Source organism: Salvelinus alpinus, chromosome 1 (assembly GCF_045679555.1).
Source record: "Salvelinus alpinus chromosome 1, SLU_Salpinus.1, whole genome shotgun sequence".
Lineage (NCBI taxonomy): Eukaryota > Metazoa > Chordata > Actinopteri > Salmoniformes > Salmonidae > Salvelinus > Salvelinus alpinus.
In genome coordinates, this window is record NC_092086.1 from 89,470,369 (window position 1) to 89,490,688 (window position 20,320).

The window sequence follows — 20,320 nt, forward strand, 5'->3', positions numbered from 1 at the left end:
AGTTTACATACACTAAGTCGACTGTGCCTTTAAACAGCTTGGGAAATTCCAGAAAATGATGTCATGGCTTTAGAAGCTTCTGATGGGCTAATTGACATAATTTGAGTCAATTGGAGGTGTACCTGTGGATGTATTTCAAGGCCTACCTTCGCACTCAGTGCCTCTTTGCTTGACATCATGGGGAAATCAGCCAAGACCTCAAAAAAACAATTGTAGACCTCCACAAGTCTGGTTCATCCTTGGGAATAATGTCCAAACGCCTGAAGGTACCATGTTCATCTGTACAAACAATAGTACGCAAGTATAAAAACCATGGGACCACGCAGCTGTCATACTGCTCAGGAAGGAGATGCGTTCTGTCTCCTAGAGATGAACGTACTTTGGTGTGAAAAGTGCAAATGAATCCCAGAACAGCAAAGGACCTTGTGAAGATGCTGGAGGAAACAGGTACAAAAGTATCTATATCCACAGTAAAACGAGTCCTATAATCGACATAACCTGAAAGGCCACTCAGCAAGGAAGAAGCCACTGCTCCAAAACCGCCATAAAAAAGCCAGACTACGGTTTGCAACTGCACATGGGGACAAAGATCGTACTTTTTGGAGAAATGTCCTCTGGTCTGATGAAACAAAAATAGAACTGTTTGGCCATAATGACCATCATTATGTTTGGAGAAAAAAGTGGGATGCTTACAAGCTGAGGAACACCATCCCAACCGTGAAGCACGGGGGTGGCAGCATCATGTTGTGGGGGTGCTTTGCTGCAGGAGGAACTGGTGCACTTCACAAAATAGAAGGCATCATGAGGATGGAAAATTATGTGGATATATTGAAGCAACATCTCAAGACATCAGTCAGGAAGTTAAAGCTTGGTCGCAAATGGGTCTTCCAAATGGACAATGACCCCAAGCATACTTCCAAAGTTGTGGCAAAATGGCTTAAGGACAACAAAGTCATGGTATTGGAGTGGCCATCACAAAGCCCTGACCTCAATCCTATAGAACATTTGTGGGCAGAACTAAAAAAGTTTGTGAGCAAGGAGGCCTACAAACCTGACTCAGTTGAACCAGCTCTGTCAGGAGGAATGGGCCAAAATTCACCCAACTTATTGTGGGAAGCTCGTGGAAGGCTACCCGAAACATTTGACCCAAGTTAGACAGTTTAAAAGGCAACGCTACCAAATACTAATTGAGTGTATGTAAACTTTTGACCCAATGGGAATGTGATGAAGGAAATAAAAGCTGAAATAAATCATTCTCTCTATTATTCTGACATTTCACATTTAAAAAAAATAAAGTGGTGATCCTAACTGACCTAAGACAGGAAATTTTTACTCTGATTAAATATCAGGAATTGTGAAAATCTGAGTTTAAATGTATTTGGCAAAGGTGTATGTAAACTTCCGACTTCAACTGTACATGTCTCTCTTCTCTCTCTTTCTGTAACAATTTCTCAACTCCCTCCTCTCACATCCTCAGCCACAACAACCCAACCAGGTCAGTCTAAACAGTATTACCAGATTCACATCAAGTACACAGTGATCTTTTCATGTAGAGCAAAGATCCTCTTTTTAATCACAGAGGGGAAAAAAACCTCTGGTTCCCACAGAGATACAATGTGGGTATGTTATTCATCCCTACTAGACCTTTCAGTGCCATTCAAAACTTCTGTTGGTCAGCAGTAATTGTGCCCACTGCCCCTGTAGCAGTAGGCATTCTCACCCTGTATACGCCTAGCACTGCCCACTCCTCACCTACAGGTTCTCAACCCCACCATGCCCTGGCTAGAAACTTCTTGAAGGTGTTGTTATTCTTTGAATAGACTACAGTACCTCCTCTTGGGCTTGAACTCTGAAGTTGAACACTGAAGTTGAGAATCGTTTGGACTGTGAATTAAAGATGTCTTTAAAGAGACGGCTGCTGTCCATGTTGTTGGGCTGTGTCTACTGCGTGGCTTCGCTCTTCTGCTTGAACCCCAACAACTGTGTCTCCATCAGCACCCGGTGAGTCTGTGTGTGTACAGGCGTGAGTGAGTGTGTATTTCAGTGTATGTTTGCCCAAATGTTTGTATTTGTGTGATGGGCAAAAATGTCTTAGTCATGAATCATGGTGTGTGTTAATGTCTTTTCTGTTCATCTGTTGGTAATTTGCAACAATCTGAGGTAGTGGCATGTCCTCTGTTTTATGTGTGTGTTTTTTACATGTGTGTGTTGGCATATGTTTCCTCGCTTGATAGAGAATGAAATATACAGTATAACAATACAGGATGTAAAAAGAAGATTGCTATTGAGTTACTTTTCTTGTCTTAATATACTCACAGTAAGGGTAATAAATCAAGTATTCATAAAGTAATTAACAAAGTAATAATTTAGTAATCTTTGCTCAAATATAAATATATATATTTTTAATACAGTATGTTAAACAGAACCTTACCTTGAACAGTTTTCTGTGTTTGGCACCACTCACTGATCATGTCTTTTGTGCTCTTTTGACAAACCATTTTAGGAATCTCATGACAGTTGTCCAGCAGCTGTACCAGCGAGTCACGAGGCTTATGCGCACCACTTTGTGATCTTGTGGAGCCATTTAACACTCATCATCCTCAAGACTGAGTCACTCTACTGCCCTACCCTTTCCATCCAATGGAGATGACCTGCAGAGCACCTGCCACAGACAGAGCAAGAGGACAAATAGTGCTCTCACAATCACGGATTGTTTTTTTGGAACACCTGAACATTCTTAGAGATCCCTCTTACCATTGCAGTTCACTGTAATAAAGAGGGAGATAGTAAAACAATTGTTATTGATTCAGATAGATTTAGTTGAGATCCAACTGGGCTTGTTGTGTGAGATGTGAATGAGGTGGTGGACACAAAGAGGGCTGGCCCTAGCCTTTTGTGGGCCCTAAGCGAGATTTGGTTTGGGGCGCCCCCCACCTTGTGGGCAAAACATTTTAGTGGTCCCCTTCTTGACAGCAGAGAGAAAAAAAAGTACATTTTAAAGTTAATTTACTGCAATACTACACATTTTGCATGGGCCGGAGAGAACATTTTGCAATTTTATAATTCATTTCATGGAATTCTACTTATTTTGCAGAGATAAAAATGTGCAGTTTTAAAGCTAATTTCCTGCAATTCTACACATTTTGCCATGACTCATGCCATGTTAATATAATATGATATCTGAGTGAGAGTGACTAATACAATCAATGGGGGCCCACTGGAGTTCAGGGTCCCTGGGCATGTGCCCTGCGTGCCTGGTCGGTAATTCGGCCATGATTACTACAAGTTTAGATTGCTGGCTAGACTAATTTACCAATCCCAAATTTTTTTGACATGGGCTAATTGAGTGACTGTCAGTGACTGACATGACAAGAGAAAACTGTGATGCACAACCAAAAATTCTACTATTCTAACAGTTAGTTGAGACCCTGCCTGAGTTTGTTTGTGTGGTTTGGGGGCCCCTAGTGGCCGCTTATGTCTCTTAGTGGCTAGGGGTGGCCCTGGACGCAAACATACTTGTACGTCTATTATGTTTTCAGGTTTCACCTGTGATTCTGTGGCTCAGGCTGTTCCCTTTTAAATGCTTGACTGATCTTTCCATTATAGAACTTGAATGTTAGCACCATTGTTAGCACAGAAAACAACACATTTGTAATACATAGATGGGATACAATGAGCTGGCCATTGACACTGGATTTTATTTTGGCAGCTTTCCGTAGGCATAACGATGTAGGGTGTGGTTGCTCTTGCTTGAGGGGAGACGCCACAGAACTGACTGATTTAAGTAGCTGGTAAATTTGTTGTGCACACAGAATGCCATTCACAGAGAGCATTTTTACTTTTGCAGAGTATGAATGAGTATAAACATACTTTTGCCGTGTATTAAGTATTATGAGCATGCTTTGACATAGCTGAAGAAATGCAGTGCATGTTAGAAGCATTTGTTTAAGTGCATGAGCTTTGTGTTAGTGGCAGAAATGTCCTGCATTGTAATGCAAGTGCTGGAAAAGCCAATTACAGGATCATTCAAAGATGTCATTCATTTCATGCCCTCTTGTGGAGAACTGAGCAGTTATTTCTACATGATGGTCAATAAATTAATGCTTTCAATGAGCTTCAAAAATACCACTGGACATGGAAAAGATTTCCTGCTGGACTTGATGTGATTGAGTTTAGTTAAATCTGCTCCATGAATGCATATACTGCAGTATGTGCCGTCTTCATAAAATAATACTGGGCTTTTACCTTGTGCAAATTATGGGAAGATAGGCAGTGTTGGGGAGTATTGAACAACATGTAGTTCAACTTTGCATTAGCTTGGTGGTAGTTGAAATAAATTCAAATCTAGGTAATGTTTTCAGTAGTTAATGGATTTTTTGCCATGTAGCGGTGTAGCTAACTACTGGAACTACAGACTACTTTTTTTGCTAAAATTAAATTAAAAAAGGTGAAGTAGGCAAGAATTTTCTTTTTAGTAGTAACTTTAGTTAAGTAAACTATATTTTCTGAGTATCTCCCCCAACATTGAAGATATGTTCAATACATTTGTACCACTTGATTGATCTAAATGTTATAACAGTTTAGTCTTTTGTCATTCATGCTGTAGGCCTATCAAAACTGATATAAAATACACTTTACATTTGTTTTCATAAATGTTTGTAAGTATATTTTTTATATGCCTATATATATATATATATATATATATATATATATCACTCACAACATAAGTCTGGTGTAATAGATAGCCATATGACGTAATATATTTACATGATAAATGTATATGTAGGCCTAGGGAAATTGTAACAAAGGCAAACTACATAAAAAAGGCGTTGCATCTTTATCGCGTACCCTTCCAAATGGTTCCGGAAACTTCCGGTGCCCTCTGTTCCTCTTTCGGCACAAATCCACTAGAAATGGAAAGCTACGTAGCCGGATAACTTTTGTGTTGTTTTATTTATTGAATAAACCCACTTGATGTCGAAGATATGGAATCTAAAATAAAATAGCAGTGCACAACTTTTATTTACATTACTGGTAGGTGTCATTATGTGGTGTTGCAGTTTGTAGCGGGTTTCGTAACTTATTTCTAGAACTGTTGGCTTTAGCTAACAAGCTACAGTAACTATAGTAGCAAGCTGGTTGTCGCTAACATGCGGACCTTGCGGCCAACGCGGGTTCTGCTAAATGAACGATTATTCCTTTGATTTGATTGACATTTCAGATAGGACTGGGACTCACCTCTTTATTTTAAAAGTTGAACTGGTAGTATCAGATAACATTACATTGTGTCATCTTGTGGTGAAAATATGAATGACATTGCTGTCACTCGCTTTATCCTACACACAGTGATATGGGCGGGGAATGAAACAACCAAAGCCAATTGGAATCCTTTAAATGTTGATTGACTTAAATTGCAGCCAATAGAAATTCTCAATATTTGAGATGGCTAATTTAATGACTCTTTGAGAGAGGCGTTCCTTTCCGGCGCAATATTTTGTGATGCTGATTGTATGAGCTCTCGGGGAGGAATCAAATCAGGTAGCACAATGTTACATGTTGTACGATTACAACAATTTCTTTATTTGTATTTCGGCGGCCTGCTATTGTTTTTAGCAGGGCTCCATCACGTAGAAGCGGCCACCACCGAAATGACCAACCTGAACTGGAAACCGTTCATCTACGGAGGGATGGCCTCTATTGTCGCAGAATTCGGTAAGTGATGCACCAAACCATTTCACACAAATGTATTTTAATCATGCATTAATTTCATTATTATTTTAGTCACACGCATTTAAGACGTATGTTTAGATCCATCACATTGAGAAGCACTGCGAGATTTGCATCAGTCTCTCTTCTTGAGTGATGGCGAAGGCCCTAAATGATGGATGCTGCATCAAATGTTTAATGATGCTACTCCAAATGATTAATGATGCTACTCCAATGGAGTAGATCTATAGTGATGCAATTGTGTGCAACCCCAAGCAATTATAGATTTACTTAGATAAACCAACTTAAATGATACCGCTCCTTGGAAAAAAAGCTTAACAATGCAACACACCTATTTGCTGAAAGCGAAATCATGTTGGTTTGAATTGCAATCAATGCATTGTTACTCCACCTCATTGTATTGAGATAATATACCCTGTGATAATAATCACCTCTTCCTCTTTACTTCAGTATCATGTCCCCTAATCTTTTGAAGGGGCTTGACAATTATATCATTAAATTAATTGTGTGTGTGTATACAAAACATTAGGAATACCTTCCTAGTATTGAGTTGCACCCCCTTTTGCCCTCAGAATAGCCTAATTTAGTCTGGAAATGAACTCTACAAGTTGTCGAAAGCGTTCCACAGGGATGCTGGCCCATGTTGACTCCAATGCTTCCCACGGTTGTGTCAAGTTGGCTGGATGTCCTTTGGGTGGTGGACCATTCTTGACACACAGGACACTGTTGAGCGTAAAAAAAAACAGCATCGTTCTTGACACACTCAAATAGTTGGACACAATGCATTTTGTTTTTGGCAGGCTTTTAAAGCCAGAATGGAATGTTTGTTAGTAGGTGAGCCTGAGAACCAACTACCATACCCCATTCAAAGGCACTTAAATATTTTGTCTTGCCCATTCACCCTCTGAATGGCACACATACACAATCCATGTCTCAACGCTTAAACATTATTCTTTAACCTGTCTCCCCTTTGTGTGTGTGTGTGTGTGTGTGTGTGTGTGTGTGTGTGTGTGTGTGTGTGTGTGTGTGTGTGTGTGTACACACATACATACAGTACCAGTCAAAATTTTGAACACACCTACTCATTCAAGGGTTTTCTTTTCTTTTTACTATTTTATACATTGTAGAATATTAGTGAAGACATCAAAACTATTAAATAACACATGGAATCATGTAGTAACCACAAAAGTGTTAAACAAATCAAAATATATTTTAGATTCTTCAAAGTAGCCACCCTTTGCATTGATGACAGCTTTGTACACTCGTGGCATTCTCTCAACCAGCTTCATGAGGTAGTCACATGGAATGCTTTTCCAACAGTCTTGAAGGAGATCCCACATATGCTGAGCAATTGTTAGCTGCTTTTCCTAAACTCTGTGGTCCAACTCATCCCAAACCATCTCAATCGGGTTGAGGTCGGGTGATTGTGGAGGCCAGGTCATCTGATGCAGCACCCCCATCACTCTCATTCTTGGTTAAATAGCCCTCACACAGCCTGGAGGTGTGTTGGGTCATTTTCCTGTTGAAAAACAAATGATAGTCCCACTAAGCGCAAACCAGATGGGATGGCGTATCGCTGCAGAATGCTGTGGTAGCCATGCTGGTTAAGTGTGCCTTGAATTCTAAATAAATCACTGACAGTGTTACCAGCAAAGCACCCCCACATCATCACACCTCCTCCTCCATGCTTCACGGTGGGAACCCCACATGTGGAGATCATCCGTTCACCTACTCTGCTTCTCACAAAGACAGTGGTTGTAACCAAAATCTCCAATTTGGACTCATCAGAACAAAGGACAGATTTCCACCAGTCTAATGTCCATTGCTTGTGTTTCTTTGCTCAAACAAGTATTTTCTTATTATTGGTGTCCTTTAGTAGTGGTTTCATTGCAGCAATTTGACCATGAAGGCCTGATTCACGCAGTCTCCTTGAGATGTGTCTGTTACTTGAACTCTGTGAAACATTTATTTGGGCTGCAATTTCTGAGGCTGGTAACTCTAATGAACTTATCCTCTGCAGCAGAGGTAACGCTGGGTCTTCCATTCCTGTAGCTGTCCTCATGAAAGCCAGTTTCATCATAGCGCTTGATGGTCTTTGTGACTGCAAATTTTACGCATTGACTGACCTTCATGTCTTAAATTAATGATGGACTGTCGTTGCTTATTTGAGCTGTTCTTACCATAATATGGACTTGTTCTTTTACAAAATAGGACTATCTTCTGTACACCACCCCTACCTTGTCACAACACAAGGCACACCTGTTAATTGAAAAGCAATCCAGGTGACTACATCATGAAGCTGGTTGAGAGAATGCCAAGAGTTTGCAAAACTGTCATCAAGGCAAAGGGTGGCTTTGAATAATCTTTTAAAAAATGTGGTTACTACATGATTCCATATGTGTTATTCCATAGTTTTGATGTCTTCACTATTATTCTACAATGTAGAAACTTTTGGCTGGTAGTGTGCCTACAGTGCATTCGGAAAGTATTCAGACACCTTCCCTTTTTTTTTAATACATTACATTACAACCTTATTCTAAAATGTATTTAAAAATAAATAAAAATCTCAATCTACACACAATACCCCATAATGTCAAAGTGAAAACAGGTTTTTAGGTGTGTTTGAAAATGTATTAAAAATAGAAAAGAGATATACCTTATTTACATTAGTATTCAGACCCTTTCCTATGAGACTTGAAATTGAGACCAGGTGCACCCTGTTTCCATTGAACATCCATGAGATGTTTCTACAACTTAATTGGAGTCCTCCTGTGGTAAATTCAATTGATTTGGAAAGGCACACCTTTCTATATGTCTGTCTATATAAGGTCCCACAGTTGTCAGAGCAAAAACCAAGCCATGAGGTCAAGGAATTGTCCATAGAGCTCCGAGGCAGGATTGTGTTGAGGCACAGATCTGGGGAAGGGTACCAAAAGATGTCTGCAGCATTGAAGGTCCCCAAGAACACAGTGGCCCCCATCATTCTTAAATGTAAGACGTTTGGAACCACCAAGACTCTTCTTAGAGCTGGCCGCCCGGTCAAACTGAACGGCCTTGGTCAGGGAGGTGACCAAGAACCCGATGGTGACTCTGATAGAGCTCCAGAGTTCCTCTGCGGAGATGGGAGAGCTTTCCAGAAGGACAAACCATCTCTGCAGCACTCCACCAATCAGGCATTTATGGTAGAGTGGCCAAACGGAAGCCACTCCTCAGTAAAAGTCGAATGGCCAGCCAGCTTGCAGTTTGCCAAAAGGCAACCAAAGGACTCTGACCATGAGAAACAAGATTCTCTGGTCTGATGAAACCAAGATTGAACTCTTTGGTCTGGAGGAAACCAGGCATTATCCCTATGGTGAAGCGTGGTGGCAGCATCATGCTGTGGGGATGTTTTTCAGAGGCACGGACTGGGAGACTAGTCAGGATCGAGGCAAAGATTAACAGAGCAAAGTACAGAGAGATCCTTGATGAAAACCTGCTCCAGAGAGCTCAACAGCTCAGACTGGGGGGAAGGTTCACCTTCCAACAGGACAACGACCCTAAGCACACAGCCAAGACAACACAGGAGTGGCTTTGATACAAGTCTCTGAATGTCCTTGAATGGCCCAGCCAGAGTCCAGACCTGAGTCCGATCGAACATCTCTGGAGTGACCTGAAAATAGCTGTGCAGCGACGCTCCCCATCCAACCTGACAGAGCTTGAGTGGATCTGCAGAGAAGAATGTGACAAACTCCCCAAATACAGGTGTGCCAATCTTGTAGTGTCATACCCAAGAAGCCTCGAGGCTGTAATCACTGCCAAAGGTGCTTCAACAAAGTACTGAGTAAAGGGTCTGAATACTTACGTAAATGTAATATTTCCTTTTTTTTGCGCAAACATTTCCAAAAACGACTTTTTACTTTGTTATTATTGGGTATTGTGTGTAGGTTGAGGGGGGAAAATATAATTTAATCCATTTTAGAATGAGGCTGAAATGTAATAAAATGTGGAAAAAGTCAAGTGGTCTGAATGCACCGTATATTATATTTGTGGAGGATTTTACTTCTGCCAAATGCCTTTTATTAAGTTTTTGCGCTTTAGACCATTGCGCTACATTTTTGGCCATTGAATACCATTCAAAAAGTGTACAAAAGTAAATAAAAAAAGCCAGGCTACTTCCTGGAAAATGATGCGGCACTTGCATAGCATATTATTAGCTGACCTAATGCTGCATTTCCGTGCTAGTCGGAACTAGGAAATTCAGAAATTTCTAACTTGCTAACTGGTTGTAATTATACACGTGCCGTGTTTTAAAGAATCAGCAAGTCGTACATTTCTGAGTTTTCTAATTCCGACTAGAATGTGAACGTGGCATTAGTTACTGAGGGGTCACTGTGTGTCATCTGAACTTTCTTCATTGATATACTACCTGTGATCTCTAAACGAAACAATGTTGTCATGATGTTGTCTGTTGTTCTCCCCCTAGGTACATTCCCCATAGATCTGACTAAGACGCGGCTGCAGGTGCAGGGCCAGTCCCAGTACATGGAGGTGCGCTACCGGGGCATGTTCCACGCCCTGTTCAAGATCGGCAAGGAGGAAGGCATCAAGGCACTGTACTCTGGGTGAGCAAAAATAATATGGTTTACACATGTTATACACTATAGAAAATAACATATTTTTACCTTGTCAGCTCGGGGATTCGACCTTGCAACCTTTTGGTTGCAACGCTCTAACCACTAGGCTACCTGCCGCCCCACACGTTATGGTGTGCTATGTTGGAACATATACCTGTTTGGATTGGATGGGCTGGGATTGACATTAAGGCTTGCCCTATTGCCCGAGGCAAGTGAGCCCCCCCCTGATAACAACCAAAATGCAAAGAATTCCAGTAGGCTGGTCTTTCTGGTTCCACCCCTCTGTGTAGGTAATAATAGCTACTTTACATTATCTGGCAAGTAAATATGCCTGACTTGCCCAATGAAGGAATGCCTTTCTGACCTTAACGTCTATCCCTGGAAGGGTACAACTTGTTTTGCGTCATGTGTAACTGTTGTGAGATGGCTAGCTAGTTAGCAATGCGCGCTAGTAGTGTTTCAATCAGTGACGTCACTCGCTATAAAACCTTGAAGTAGTTATTTCCCTTGCAAGGGCCACAGATTTTGTGGAGCAATAGGTAATGATTCTTCGAGGGTGACTGTTGTCGATGTGTGCTGGTTCAAGCCCAGATTGGTACGAGGAGAGGGACGGAAGCAATACTGGTACACATGCAAGATTTATTTTGTGTGTAATGGCCACAACTTAGATCAGATGACTGCCTGGTGCTTATGAATATGAAAACACCATGAACACTGCATAGCAACAATTCTAAGTGGCTATTGTATTGTATGTTAAATGCTATGCCATACATAACCATATGTTAATGTTCATGCTGTTTGCACAGTGTAATGCAACCTCATGCTGGATTTGTGGCAGTCAGTCTAAATGTAGTCCTAGGCCCTACTTGGTACTGTATGCAGAATTGTAGTAATCTTCTGCAGTTTATCAGTGACTAGAGAGATGGTTGCAAATGTCTCAGTGAATTGGCAAACCTTTTTACAGACTTAACAAAATATGTGATCCATACATGGTATTCACACATTGTAGGACTACTGTAGGGAGGCAAGAAACTGTCAGGTCAGCTTAAGCTCCTGGCCTGAATATATCAACATCCAGGACACAATGTCCAGGTCTGAGTTCTTAGAAGAGGCTTAGGTCAGGGACTAACAGAATAGAAAACAACATCTTAGCTCAAAGGTGCATCGGAGAAGCAACAACTGAAGAACTGAACAACGGTACAAGTGACTCCTACACTGCGCATTGTACTTGCAAATTCAACATTTTTGTTTTTGAAAAGTCATGCTTTGACAAAGGTCTATGTGGCCAAATGGGTGAACTTGTCAATAAATGTTTAATTTGTAAGTATACACAGTGTCCAAGACTCTCAGTTCTACCATTGTAGAACATGGAATCAAACACAATATTTTTCTTCTTAGAACACAGTTAGATCATTATCATGTAAACCACTATCCATTAATCTAAATAAACTCTACTAGAACCTTCTCTCATTCTCAAGGATAATATCAACATTTGACCTCTGAGCTACTGACATAGAATCTGGTCTTGTTTGTGAGAGGGTGACCTTTGACAAGGAAAGTGGGAATGATCTTTAGCACAACCTAGGGGCGAAGTGCTCTTCTTGGCTGTGGTTTTTATCAGGGAACTGCTTTTGAAATCCAGTACCTGTTAGGTCATTCTGCTCTCAGGGAGTCTAGAACTAGTGTAATGACAACAATAGTCAATAGTGTGCAACCTAAACAAGAGTTGATTTAGGGAACTGAGCTCCACGGGCAGAATACAAATGCCTTCCAAAGTCTTGACAGTCCTGATGGCAAGGTAATGTGAAAATTAGGCAGAGTGCCTCTTCACTTGTTCATAGAAGTGACATTCCCTGATATTACTTCTGTCTTTCTCTTTTTCCGTGCAGCATCTCCCCAGCTCTCCTGAGGCAAGCCTCCTACGGGACCATCAAGATTGGGACATACAACACACTGAAGAGGTTATTTGTGACCCATCCGGAAGGTGGGTTTCAATGACTCTGTCCCCACTGCTTTCTATCTCACATCATATTCTCTTTGTTTGCTCCACCCATATAGCTTTTGATTGAATACTGAACTCCCAGCCAAATTCATGTTAGGGACTGACATTCCAAATACTCATACCAGGACAGGACAGTCACCCCTTTACAGCCATGTGTGTGGGGGGGAGGAGGAGGAAGGAAGAGGTTAGCTGGCCAACCTGAAAGGGTAGAGGGGACAGCAGTCAGCACTTGATTTTACTTCACCATATACTGTTAATTTGCACACACAAAGAAACAACAGGGATTTAAATAAAGCCTGTAATTTTGAAATAGACCATTGTGCTGATTCTTCTGAAGATCAGTGTTTTGTTTCTAGGCCTTCCAGTAGAGTTTGACATTTTCTCATACCCTCATCAGCAAAAATAACCGCTGGGGAAAACCTTTCAAATACCTGTCTGCACAACCTGCATTGACACAGATGGAGAATGCCTAACTGCTGTCACTAATGCCCAATCTAAACAGACGACTGGGAGCCTCCATGACAAGAGGGAACAAATCTCCTCCGCTGTCTATCAATAGGTTTGCATTACATTAACCGGCGTCAGCATGTATCCTCATATCACAGGAATCACTTTCCACTGAGAGACTATCTGTATTTACTGTACAAACAATGACAATATTATTTGAACCCCTGCATTAGAGAAACGTACCAAACGTTAGTAGTTAGGGGTTGATACTAACCTAGTTAGTATAGGGGTTTGATTTTTTTCTGAGATTTAATAAGGATTGGGGTTAGTAGGGAGTGGGGACTGGGTTTTATTTGTGATTGTGTGTGTTGTAAACAGAAGACCTCTCTGCTGTTGTGCTTCTTCACTCTGCATGCCTCACTCTGCCAGGATGTGCCACTGTGTTTTGAATGCTTATTTTGATACAGGCTGTGGTTTGCCTGGTGTGGTGGTGGTTGGGCGGGGAATCCAGTGCCCGTTCTCCTGCCATAGTGAACGGTGCCAGGACCACACTAACTATTGGTCACATTGATCAAGGTTTCACTGTAACTATTGTTCTTAACTTGATCCATTCTTTTTTTCCTGCGCCTGTGTCACACCTACTTCCACTGTAGACTTGTTTTGTTTGCCGGTGACTAATAATCTCTTGTCCTAACCACAACTGTCATAACTTGTAGTAAATAAATGAAGGTCCCCATTCCATTTCAAACCTCGTACTGTAAGAGAGACAGGGTGCAGTCTCACTCTGTCCCATTACGGTAGTGTATCAATAATACAGTAGTGGTATGTTGTGAAATGGTGACAAATCCAAATTGCAGATAGATGTAGTTGGTAGTCATTTTTTACTTGTGATAATGAATAGGATAATGGCTCTCTGTTTTTCTTTATGTACATGTAGGCTTTCTAATTCTCATGATTCTCTGTCTGAAGTTGAATTACTGCATGTTTGTGTTGATCTTTTAGATTTTATGTTCACCTTGAAATAATAGATCATTTGCAAAACTTCTCGTTCAGAATTATAGCCTCTTGTTATTACGTGGAACATACTTTTGTCTTTCTAGCATTTCTCTCTATTTGTGTGTGTGTGTGTTATGTGGAGGAGTAACGGGCTGTCCTGTGTTTGCTCTGACAGATGAGACCATGGTGATCAATGTGTTCTGTGGAGTGGTGTCTGGAGTCTTGTCCTCCTCTCTGGCCAACCCCACTGATGTCGTCAAGGTAAAAAAAAAACGTATTTTAAAGAAGATCTAGATCCTGGACATTGCAGATAGAGATGTCATGAATAGAACTGATGTGATTCCTTTTTGTGTCCGAGGCATGTTTGTTCTATAATAGATTTCTATCTGAACGTTCCACAACGTTCTGGCCTGCTGAACACAAGCCCTGATGTTCTGTGTTCAGATCCGCATGCAGGCCCAGGGCAGTCTGTTACAAGGCAGCATGATGTCCAACTTCATTAGCATCTACCAGACGGAGGGAACCCGTGGCCTGTGGAGGGTGAGTGGTCCTCTCTCTGTCACAACCTATCAAACAGTGGCTCTGATCTGTTCTAAACTACCCCCATGTACTGTGTGGTTGGGACAGCAGTAGTAGGTGAAGTATATAGGCATATTGTTAGGATTTAGTTTTTGTGGTCTTTGTTGTTGTGTAAGATGGTGACCAGTGAGAGAGCTGTTTTTTTAGGCCATCTGAAGACCGTTGAGTGACTGGTACTCTCAGATTATTTATATTGTTGTCATCCTCAGGGCGTCATCCCTACAGCTCAGCGGGCAGCCATCGTAGTGGGAGTGGAGCTTCCTGTCTATGACATCACTAAGAAGCACCTCATCAAGTCTGGCACCATGGGAGACACCATACTCACACACTTTATGTGAGTTTAGACATCAATATTGGATAATGCATCTATAGAAATACTATTTGTTATTCCTTATGTCCCGACATGCTCTCTTTAAAAAGGTTTTATATTGAGTGAGCATATTACACCTGAACCTCTGGCTTCTCCCACTTCTGTCTCTTCCTGCAGTTCCAGTTTTATGTGTGGCCTGGCGGGGGCGCTAGCCTCCAACCCAGTGGACGTAGTGCGGACACGTATGATGAACCAGCGAGTGCTGTCAGGGAACCCCATGTATAAAGGCACGCTGGACGGAGTAATGCAGACATGGAAGAACGAGGGATTCTTTGCCCTGTACAAGGGCTTCTGGCCCAACTGGCTGCGGCTGGGGCCATGGAACATCATTGTATCCTTTCCATCAGTGGAATCAAAGTTCAAACACACTGTGTTGCCAGCACTATGATCCAAATAACTGAACCATCCGAACACCTCTCATACTCACTCCCTGCATTTACATATATCGATTTCTGTTATGTCAGTTCAGTTTTGCTTCAGGTCATATTGAGTATTTTAAACTGTCTGGTTCGAGCCCTGAATTCTGATTGGCTGACAGTCGTGGTATATCAGACGGTATACCACGGGTATGACAAAACATTACATTTTTACTGCTCTAATTACGTTGGTAACCAGTTTATAATAGCGATAAGGCACCTCGGGGGTTTGTGCTATATGGCCAATATACCACGGCGTGTCCAGGCACTCCGCAACGCATCGTGCATAAGATCAGCCCTTAGCCGTTGTATATTGGCCATATACCACACCTCCTTGTGTCTTGTTGATTAATTATAGACATTGTAGAGCACTATTCCTAGCAGTAGAAGGCACCAAATACATGCACTGAAGCAAAATATGCAAGGATAGAACATTGTTATATACTGAACAAAAATATTAACACATGCAACAATTAACGGTTTTACTGAGTTACTGTTCATAAGGAAATCGGTCAAATGAAAAAATTCATTAGGCCCTAATCTATGATATCACGACTGGGCAGGGGCGCAGCCATGGTGGGCACAGGCCGACCCAGTGGGGAGCTAGGCCCAGCCAATCAGAATAAGTTTTATCCCACAAAAGGGCTTTATTACAGACAGAATACTCCTCAGTTTCATCAGCTGTCTGGGTGGCTGGGCTCAGATGATCTTGCAGGTGAAGAAGCCGGATTTGGGAGGTCCTGGGCATGCGTGGTTACACGTGGTCTGCGGTTGTGAGGCCAGTTGGACGTATTGCCAAATTCTCTAAAATTACGCTGGAATGCGGCTCATGGTAGATAAATGAATATCCAATTCTCTGGCGACATCGCTGGTGGACATTCCTGCAGTCAGCATGCCAACTGCACGCTCTCTCAACTTGAGACATCTGTGGCATTGTTGTGACACAACTGCACATTTTTAGAGTGGCCTTTTATTGTCCCCAGCACAACGTGCACCTGTGTAATGATCATGCTGTTTAATCAGCTTCTTGATATGCCACACCTGTCAGGTGGATGGATTATCTTGGCAAAGGAGAAATGCTCACTAACTGGGATGGAAACACATTTCTGCACAAAGTTTGGGAGAGAAGCTTTTTGTGCAAATTGACCATTTCTGGGATCTTTAATTTCAGCTCATGAATAATGTGATCAACACTTTTTTGTTCAGTATATTTACAGTGATATTGAATAATACCAACTGTTAATTTTATTCAGTAAAGTCTTAAATGTATTATGATTATTTTTGTATGGGCAGAGATAATGTCAAGACTATATATACTTCAAGGCTGCCGTCATCTGTTGTCCTTAACCAGAGCTATTTAGTTCTTCATCACATTCGAGCAGCTGAAGAAACTCAACTTGTAGTTGGACAGGAAGTGGACACCCCGTCGGACTAGATGCAGGGATGGGCAACTCCAGTCCTCGGGGGCCGGAGTGTTGTCCCACTTTTTCCCCATCCCTAGCAAACACAACTGATTAAGGCCAGGCACCATACCCTATTGGGGATTTTATTTTATTTTATCTTAATCATATAACAATCTACTTTTCCTAGTTGAATATAGACAAAGTTTTGTATAAATGTTTGAAAGATTAAGATATGCAAATTAGGTAATAAGTATACATATTTACATACCATACAAATTAATTTTTTATAGATGCTGGATGAATTCTGCCTAAATGTTTGTTTCAGTTTAAGACACTCCAGGACCTGACTTGTCCAGAGCAGATTCTGGATAAACTTTTTATCTTTAAAAACTTGTATATTTAAAAAATTCATTTTTTTGTGCAATTTTCCAAATGTTATCTAGAATTTTAAAAAGTTACATCAACAATTCCCCCTGGGCAAGTCTGGAGAATATATCTAAGGATAACTACACACAATTCGAATGCAGATGCTTCTGAAGCTGAGAAAAATAAGTTGGCGGTGGGAAGAGTCTGACTTTTTGGAAATGGCAGGTAAAGACAAGTACACTGAATTAAGAATACCAAAAGCCTATTCTGACCAAATCACCATCTCTTCAAAGTAAGTTATTACATGTAGTCCAGTTTGGAACATTCTATGAAATGAGCTTCGAAATTGTGTAATTCAGTGAACTTTAAAATGATTGATGTATGTCCAATTTTAAAGTGGTTAAAATTCATAATGTTGATGACGGTAGTATGATCAACTAAAGAAAATATACATTTATCAAGTTCGACATTTTTAAGTTTACTTCTTGAAAATACTAAAATTAATTAACCAAAATGCCAACAAACCTCAAAATTGATAGGTAGATGCAAAAATGTCACTTCGGCCTGTGGTGCCTGGCCTTAAACTGAAGATCATGATTAGTTGATTATTGGAGTCCGGTGTGTTAGCTTGGGCTAAAGTGTGACAACAATCAGGCCCCCGAGGACTGGAGTTGCCCATTACTGGTCTATAGTGTGTTGGAGAGCGGGAAACCCCACAACACCCCAGCCCACGTGTCAAACTCATTCCACGGAGGTCCGAGTGTCCAGGTTTTCACTCCTCCCTTGTACTTGATTGATGAATTAAGGTCACTAATTAGTAAAGAACTCCTCTCACCTTGTTGTCAAGGTCTTAATTAAAAGGAAAAAACAAAAACCACTAGGCCAGGGTTATTCAACTCTTACTCTACGAGCATGCTGGTTTTCTGTTCTACCTGATAATTAATTGCACACACCTGGTATCTCAGGTCTAAATCAGTCCCTGATTAGAGGGGAACTATGAAAAATGCAGTGGAACTGGCTTTGAGGTCTAGACTTGAGTTTGAAAACACTAGGCCCTGCATGGAATGAGTTTGACGCCTCAGCCCTTCGTCCTTGTTACATTCACAATCCCTCCCTCTGTCACACAATCTGTATGTCTGTGCATGCTCATCTAAGTGTTATTTTAGTTTTATTTGAACTTTTAATAATATTGATAGTATAAAAAAAATCATTTAAAGTTATTAGTTGTACAGTATTATGTTTTTTAAAACACTTCTTCATACCCCTCAACCACCCTTGAGGCCTCTCCTGGCAGCTAAACCTTAGGTTGTAGCTGAGGACGGAAGCCTGTTTGGGCCATAAGGTATTAGCCAGGTAGGTTGCCTGCCAGCTTGCTACCTTCTTAGTGAGGAGGAGGACTATCCTGGGTGGAACGGGAACTGGAGATCTACTTGAGCTTATTTAGAGAGATGTGGAATGGGCCTCTGTTTGTGTCTGACCTAGTTTTTAACCGCATCTCTGCACTTCATGGGACATGCAGGAAAAAGACAAAGGTTTTATGTAATTTCAGCCAGAAAGTAGCGCTCACGAGCCAAAACTGGTTCTGAAAATTGTGCACAGCTGTGTACGTCAACTATTTTGTATATGTTCCTTCCTGAAATTAAAAAAAAAAAGTCGTCCTGCAATTCGTATGATATGTTACGTATTCCAATTCGTACAATATGTTACAAATGTAAAGATCTGGTTCAATCTCTTTAAATGTTTAGAATTGTTGTTTTGCCTGTCTGATCTGACGTTTGAATAATCTATTCACTGTTTTGGGCAGCGCTAGCTAGCAGAGGATACATGATGGGTTAACCGGGTTTTTATTGTCAAATCATTTATTCTCAATGACTTACCTTTTTAAGAAAAGGTTACAATAGATTCTGTTTTGTCTTTTAGAGGAACTCAGGACAAAGCTGAGACTCTATCTGTATGGCCAATAAGATGGGATTGGGGACAGGAACTCAGGACAAAGCTGAGACTCTATCTGTATGGCCAATAAGATGGGATTGGGGACTCTTTTGTCATTACTTGAATGCAGTCTGTTGTTGAACCAAAGCCACCAGTTGTTCCCCGAAGAGTGACTGCTTTCTGTGCATTTCACTACAAAACCCCCCGAATACCTGATAAGTTGTTGGCGCACGCACAAATTCTACTGTAAAAAAACATGTCACTTTTCGTCAGAAGGTAGTATAACTATTGAAAGGTTTTAGATTGTTATTTTCCTTTGCCCTCTCCAAGTCCCCTGACCTCTGTGTGAAACAGAGATATGTTTTTTCTTGTCCGGAACAAGCATGGCAGTGGAAGCAATTAGGACATTTCTTGGACCTGCCTGGTTGTCATGGTGATTCCCATAAGTACATTATGTACATGTATGTACAGAGAGACACATGTGAAGGTGGATACACCATATTGTGACAGGCATGTCTAGCTTGTACATAAAGCTACTTCAGAGTACTTGCTTTTTGTTTCTATTTTGAGGTTTGCGTAAAGCCCTGAATAGAAATGGCCTGTAGTACTAGGATATGGGGGCCGTAGTGCCAAAGTGTGCATGTACTGCACCGCTGTTGTAAAGCGCTGTCCCTGAATAGGTCAGTGTTGGCTAGGTACCAGGAGAACTGCACTGTTACATACTTACTCAAGCCTTACACTTTACTTTCATAATCATGTTTCTAATTTCTATGATGCCTCTTTCTGTGCCTCTGCCTCATGTCCCATGGTCATGTTGAGTTGTGTTTTTATTAGAATGACAAGTTTTGTTGTAGCATTTCCAGATCATGTATATGGATATTAGGTGTGAGAGATGTGGGTGTTATGTACTGTGTAATTAATTGAAACCAACGTCCTGTTTTCTTTAGGTTTGATTTTTACAGATCATGCTTACGGGCGGCAGATGGCCTAGCGGTTAGAGTGTTCGGTCAGTGACCGAAAGGTTGCTAGTTCAAAGCCCTGAGCCAACAAGTTGAAAAATGTGTCTGTGCCCTTGAGCAAGGAACTTAGCCCTAATTGGTCCATGTTCGCCGTTGATAATGGCAGACCCTGGCCGTGACTTCACTCTCCAAGGGTGTCTGAGTTGGGAGATGGAAAAAAATAATAATAATAAATCACAAATGCGTATGAATAGACTTGTACATGTGTGAAATAGGACAATTATAAGCATTCATTTGTTGTTTCAGCAGTCATGTTTTAATAAGCCGTCCTTTCAGCTTTACCATGATGATGTGTCTTTACCATGATGTAATACTTTTTTCCCACAGAGAATATTGTGTGGGATTTTTTCCTTTTAAACACATCCATTGTTTGTGTGGAAGAGACTATTATATTGGCTAATATATTTAGTCAGATTTATTGAAAAATATGAATGAATAACTTTTATTTTT

General features: G+C 41.0%; 1 protein-coding gene and 1 long non-coding RNA gene across 4 annotated transcripts; one reads left to right on the top strand and one right to left on the bottom strand.

The window, feature by feature from the left end:
- Positions 1-1,871: 1,871 nt before the first annotated feature.
- On the bottom strand, positions 1,872-5,321 carry LOC139533472 (uncharacterized). Its single transcript, XR_011666767.1, has 3 exons — positions 5,239-5,321; positions 2,432-2,766; positions 1,872-2,007 (listed from the first exon to the last, which is right to left on the bottom strand). It is a non-coding gene; the product is annotated as an uncharacterized lncRNA (long non-coding RNA).
- Positions 4,893-18,139, top strand: LOC139533420 (brain mitochondrial carrier protein 1-like). 3 transcript variants are annotated; one of them, XM_071331458.1, is made up of 9 exons: positions 4,893-5,034; positions 5,614-5,712; positions 10,190-10,328; positions 12,230-12,324; positions 13,961-14,046; positions 14,230-14,325; positions 14,574-14,698; positions 14,852-15,065; positions 16,512-17,022. In XM_071331458.1, the coding sequence occupies exons 2-9, from the start codon at positions 5,649-5,651 to the stop codon at positions 16,551-16,553; spliced, it is 861 nt and encodes a 286-aa protein (XP_071187559.1). In that variant the 5' UTR covers positions 4,893-5,034; positions 5,614-5,648; the 3' UTR covers positions 16,554-17,022. The 3 variants fall into 3 exon arrangements, with proteins under 3 accessions (XP_071187559.1, XP_071187565.1, XP_071187555.1); XM_071331464.1 differs by having other exon boundaries at positions 4,898-5,034; positions 5,617-5,712; positions 16,512-16,703; XM_071331454.1 differs by lacking the exon at positions 4,893-5,034 and having other exon boundaries at positions 5,462-5,712; positions 16,512-18,139.
- The last annotated feature ends 2,181 nt before the right edge of the window (positions 18,140-20,320 follow it).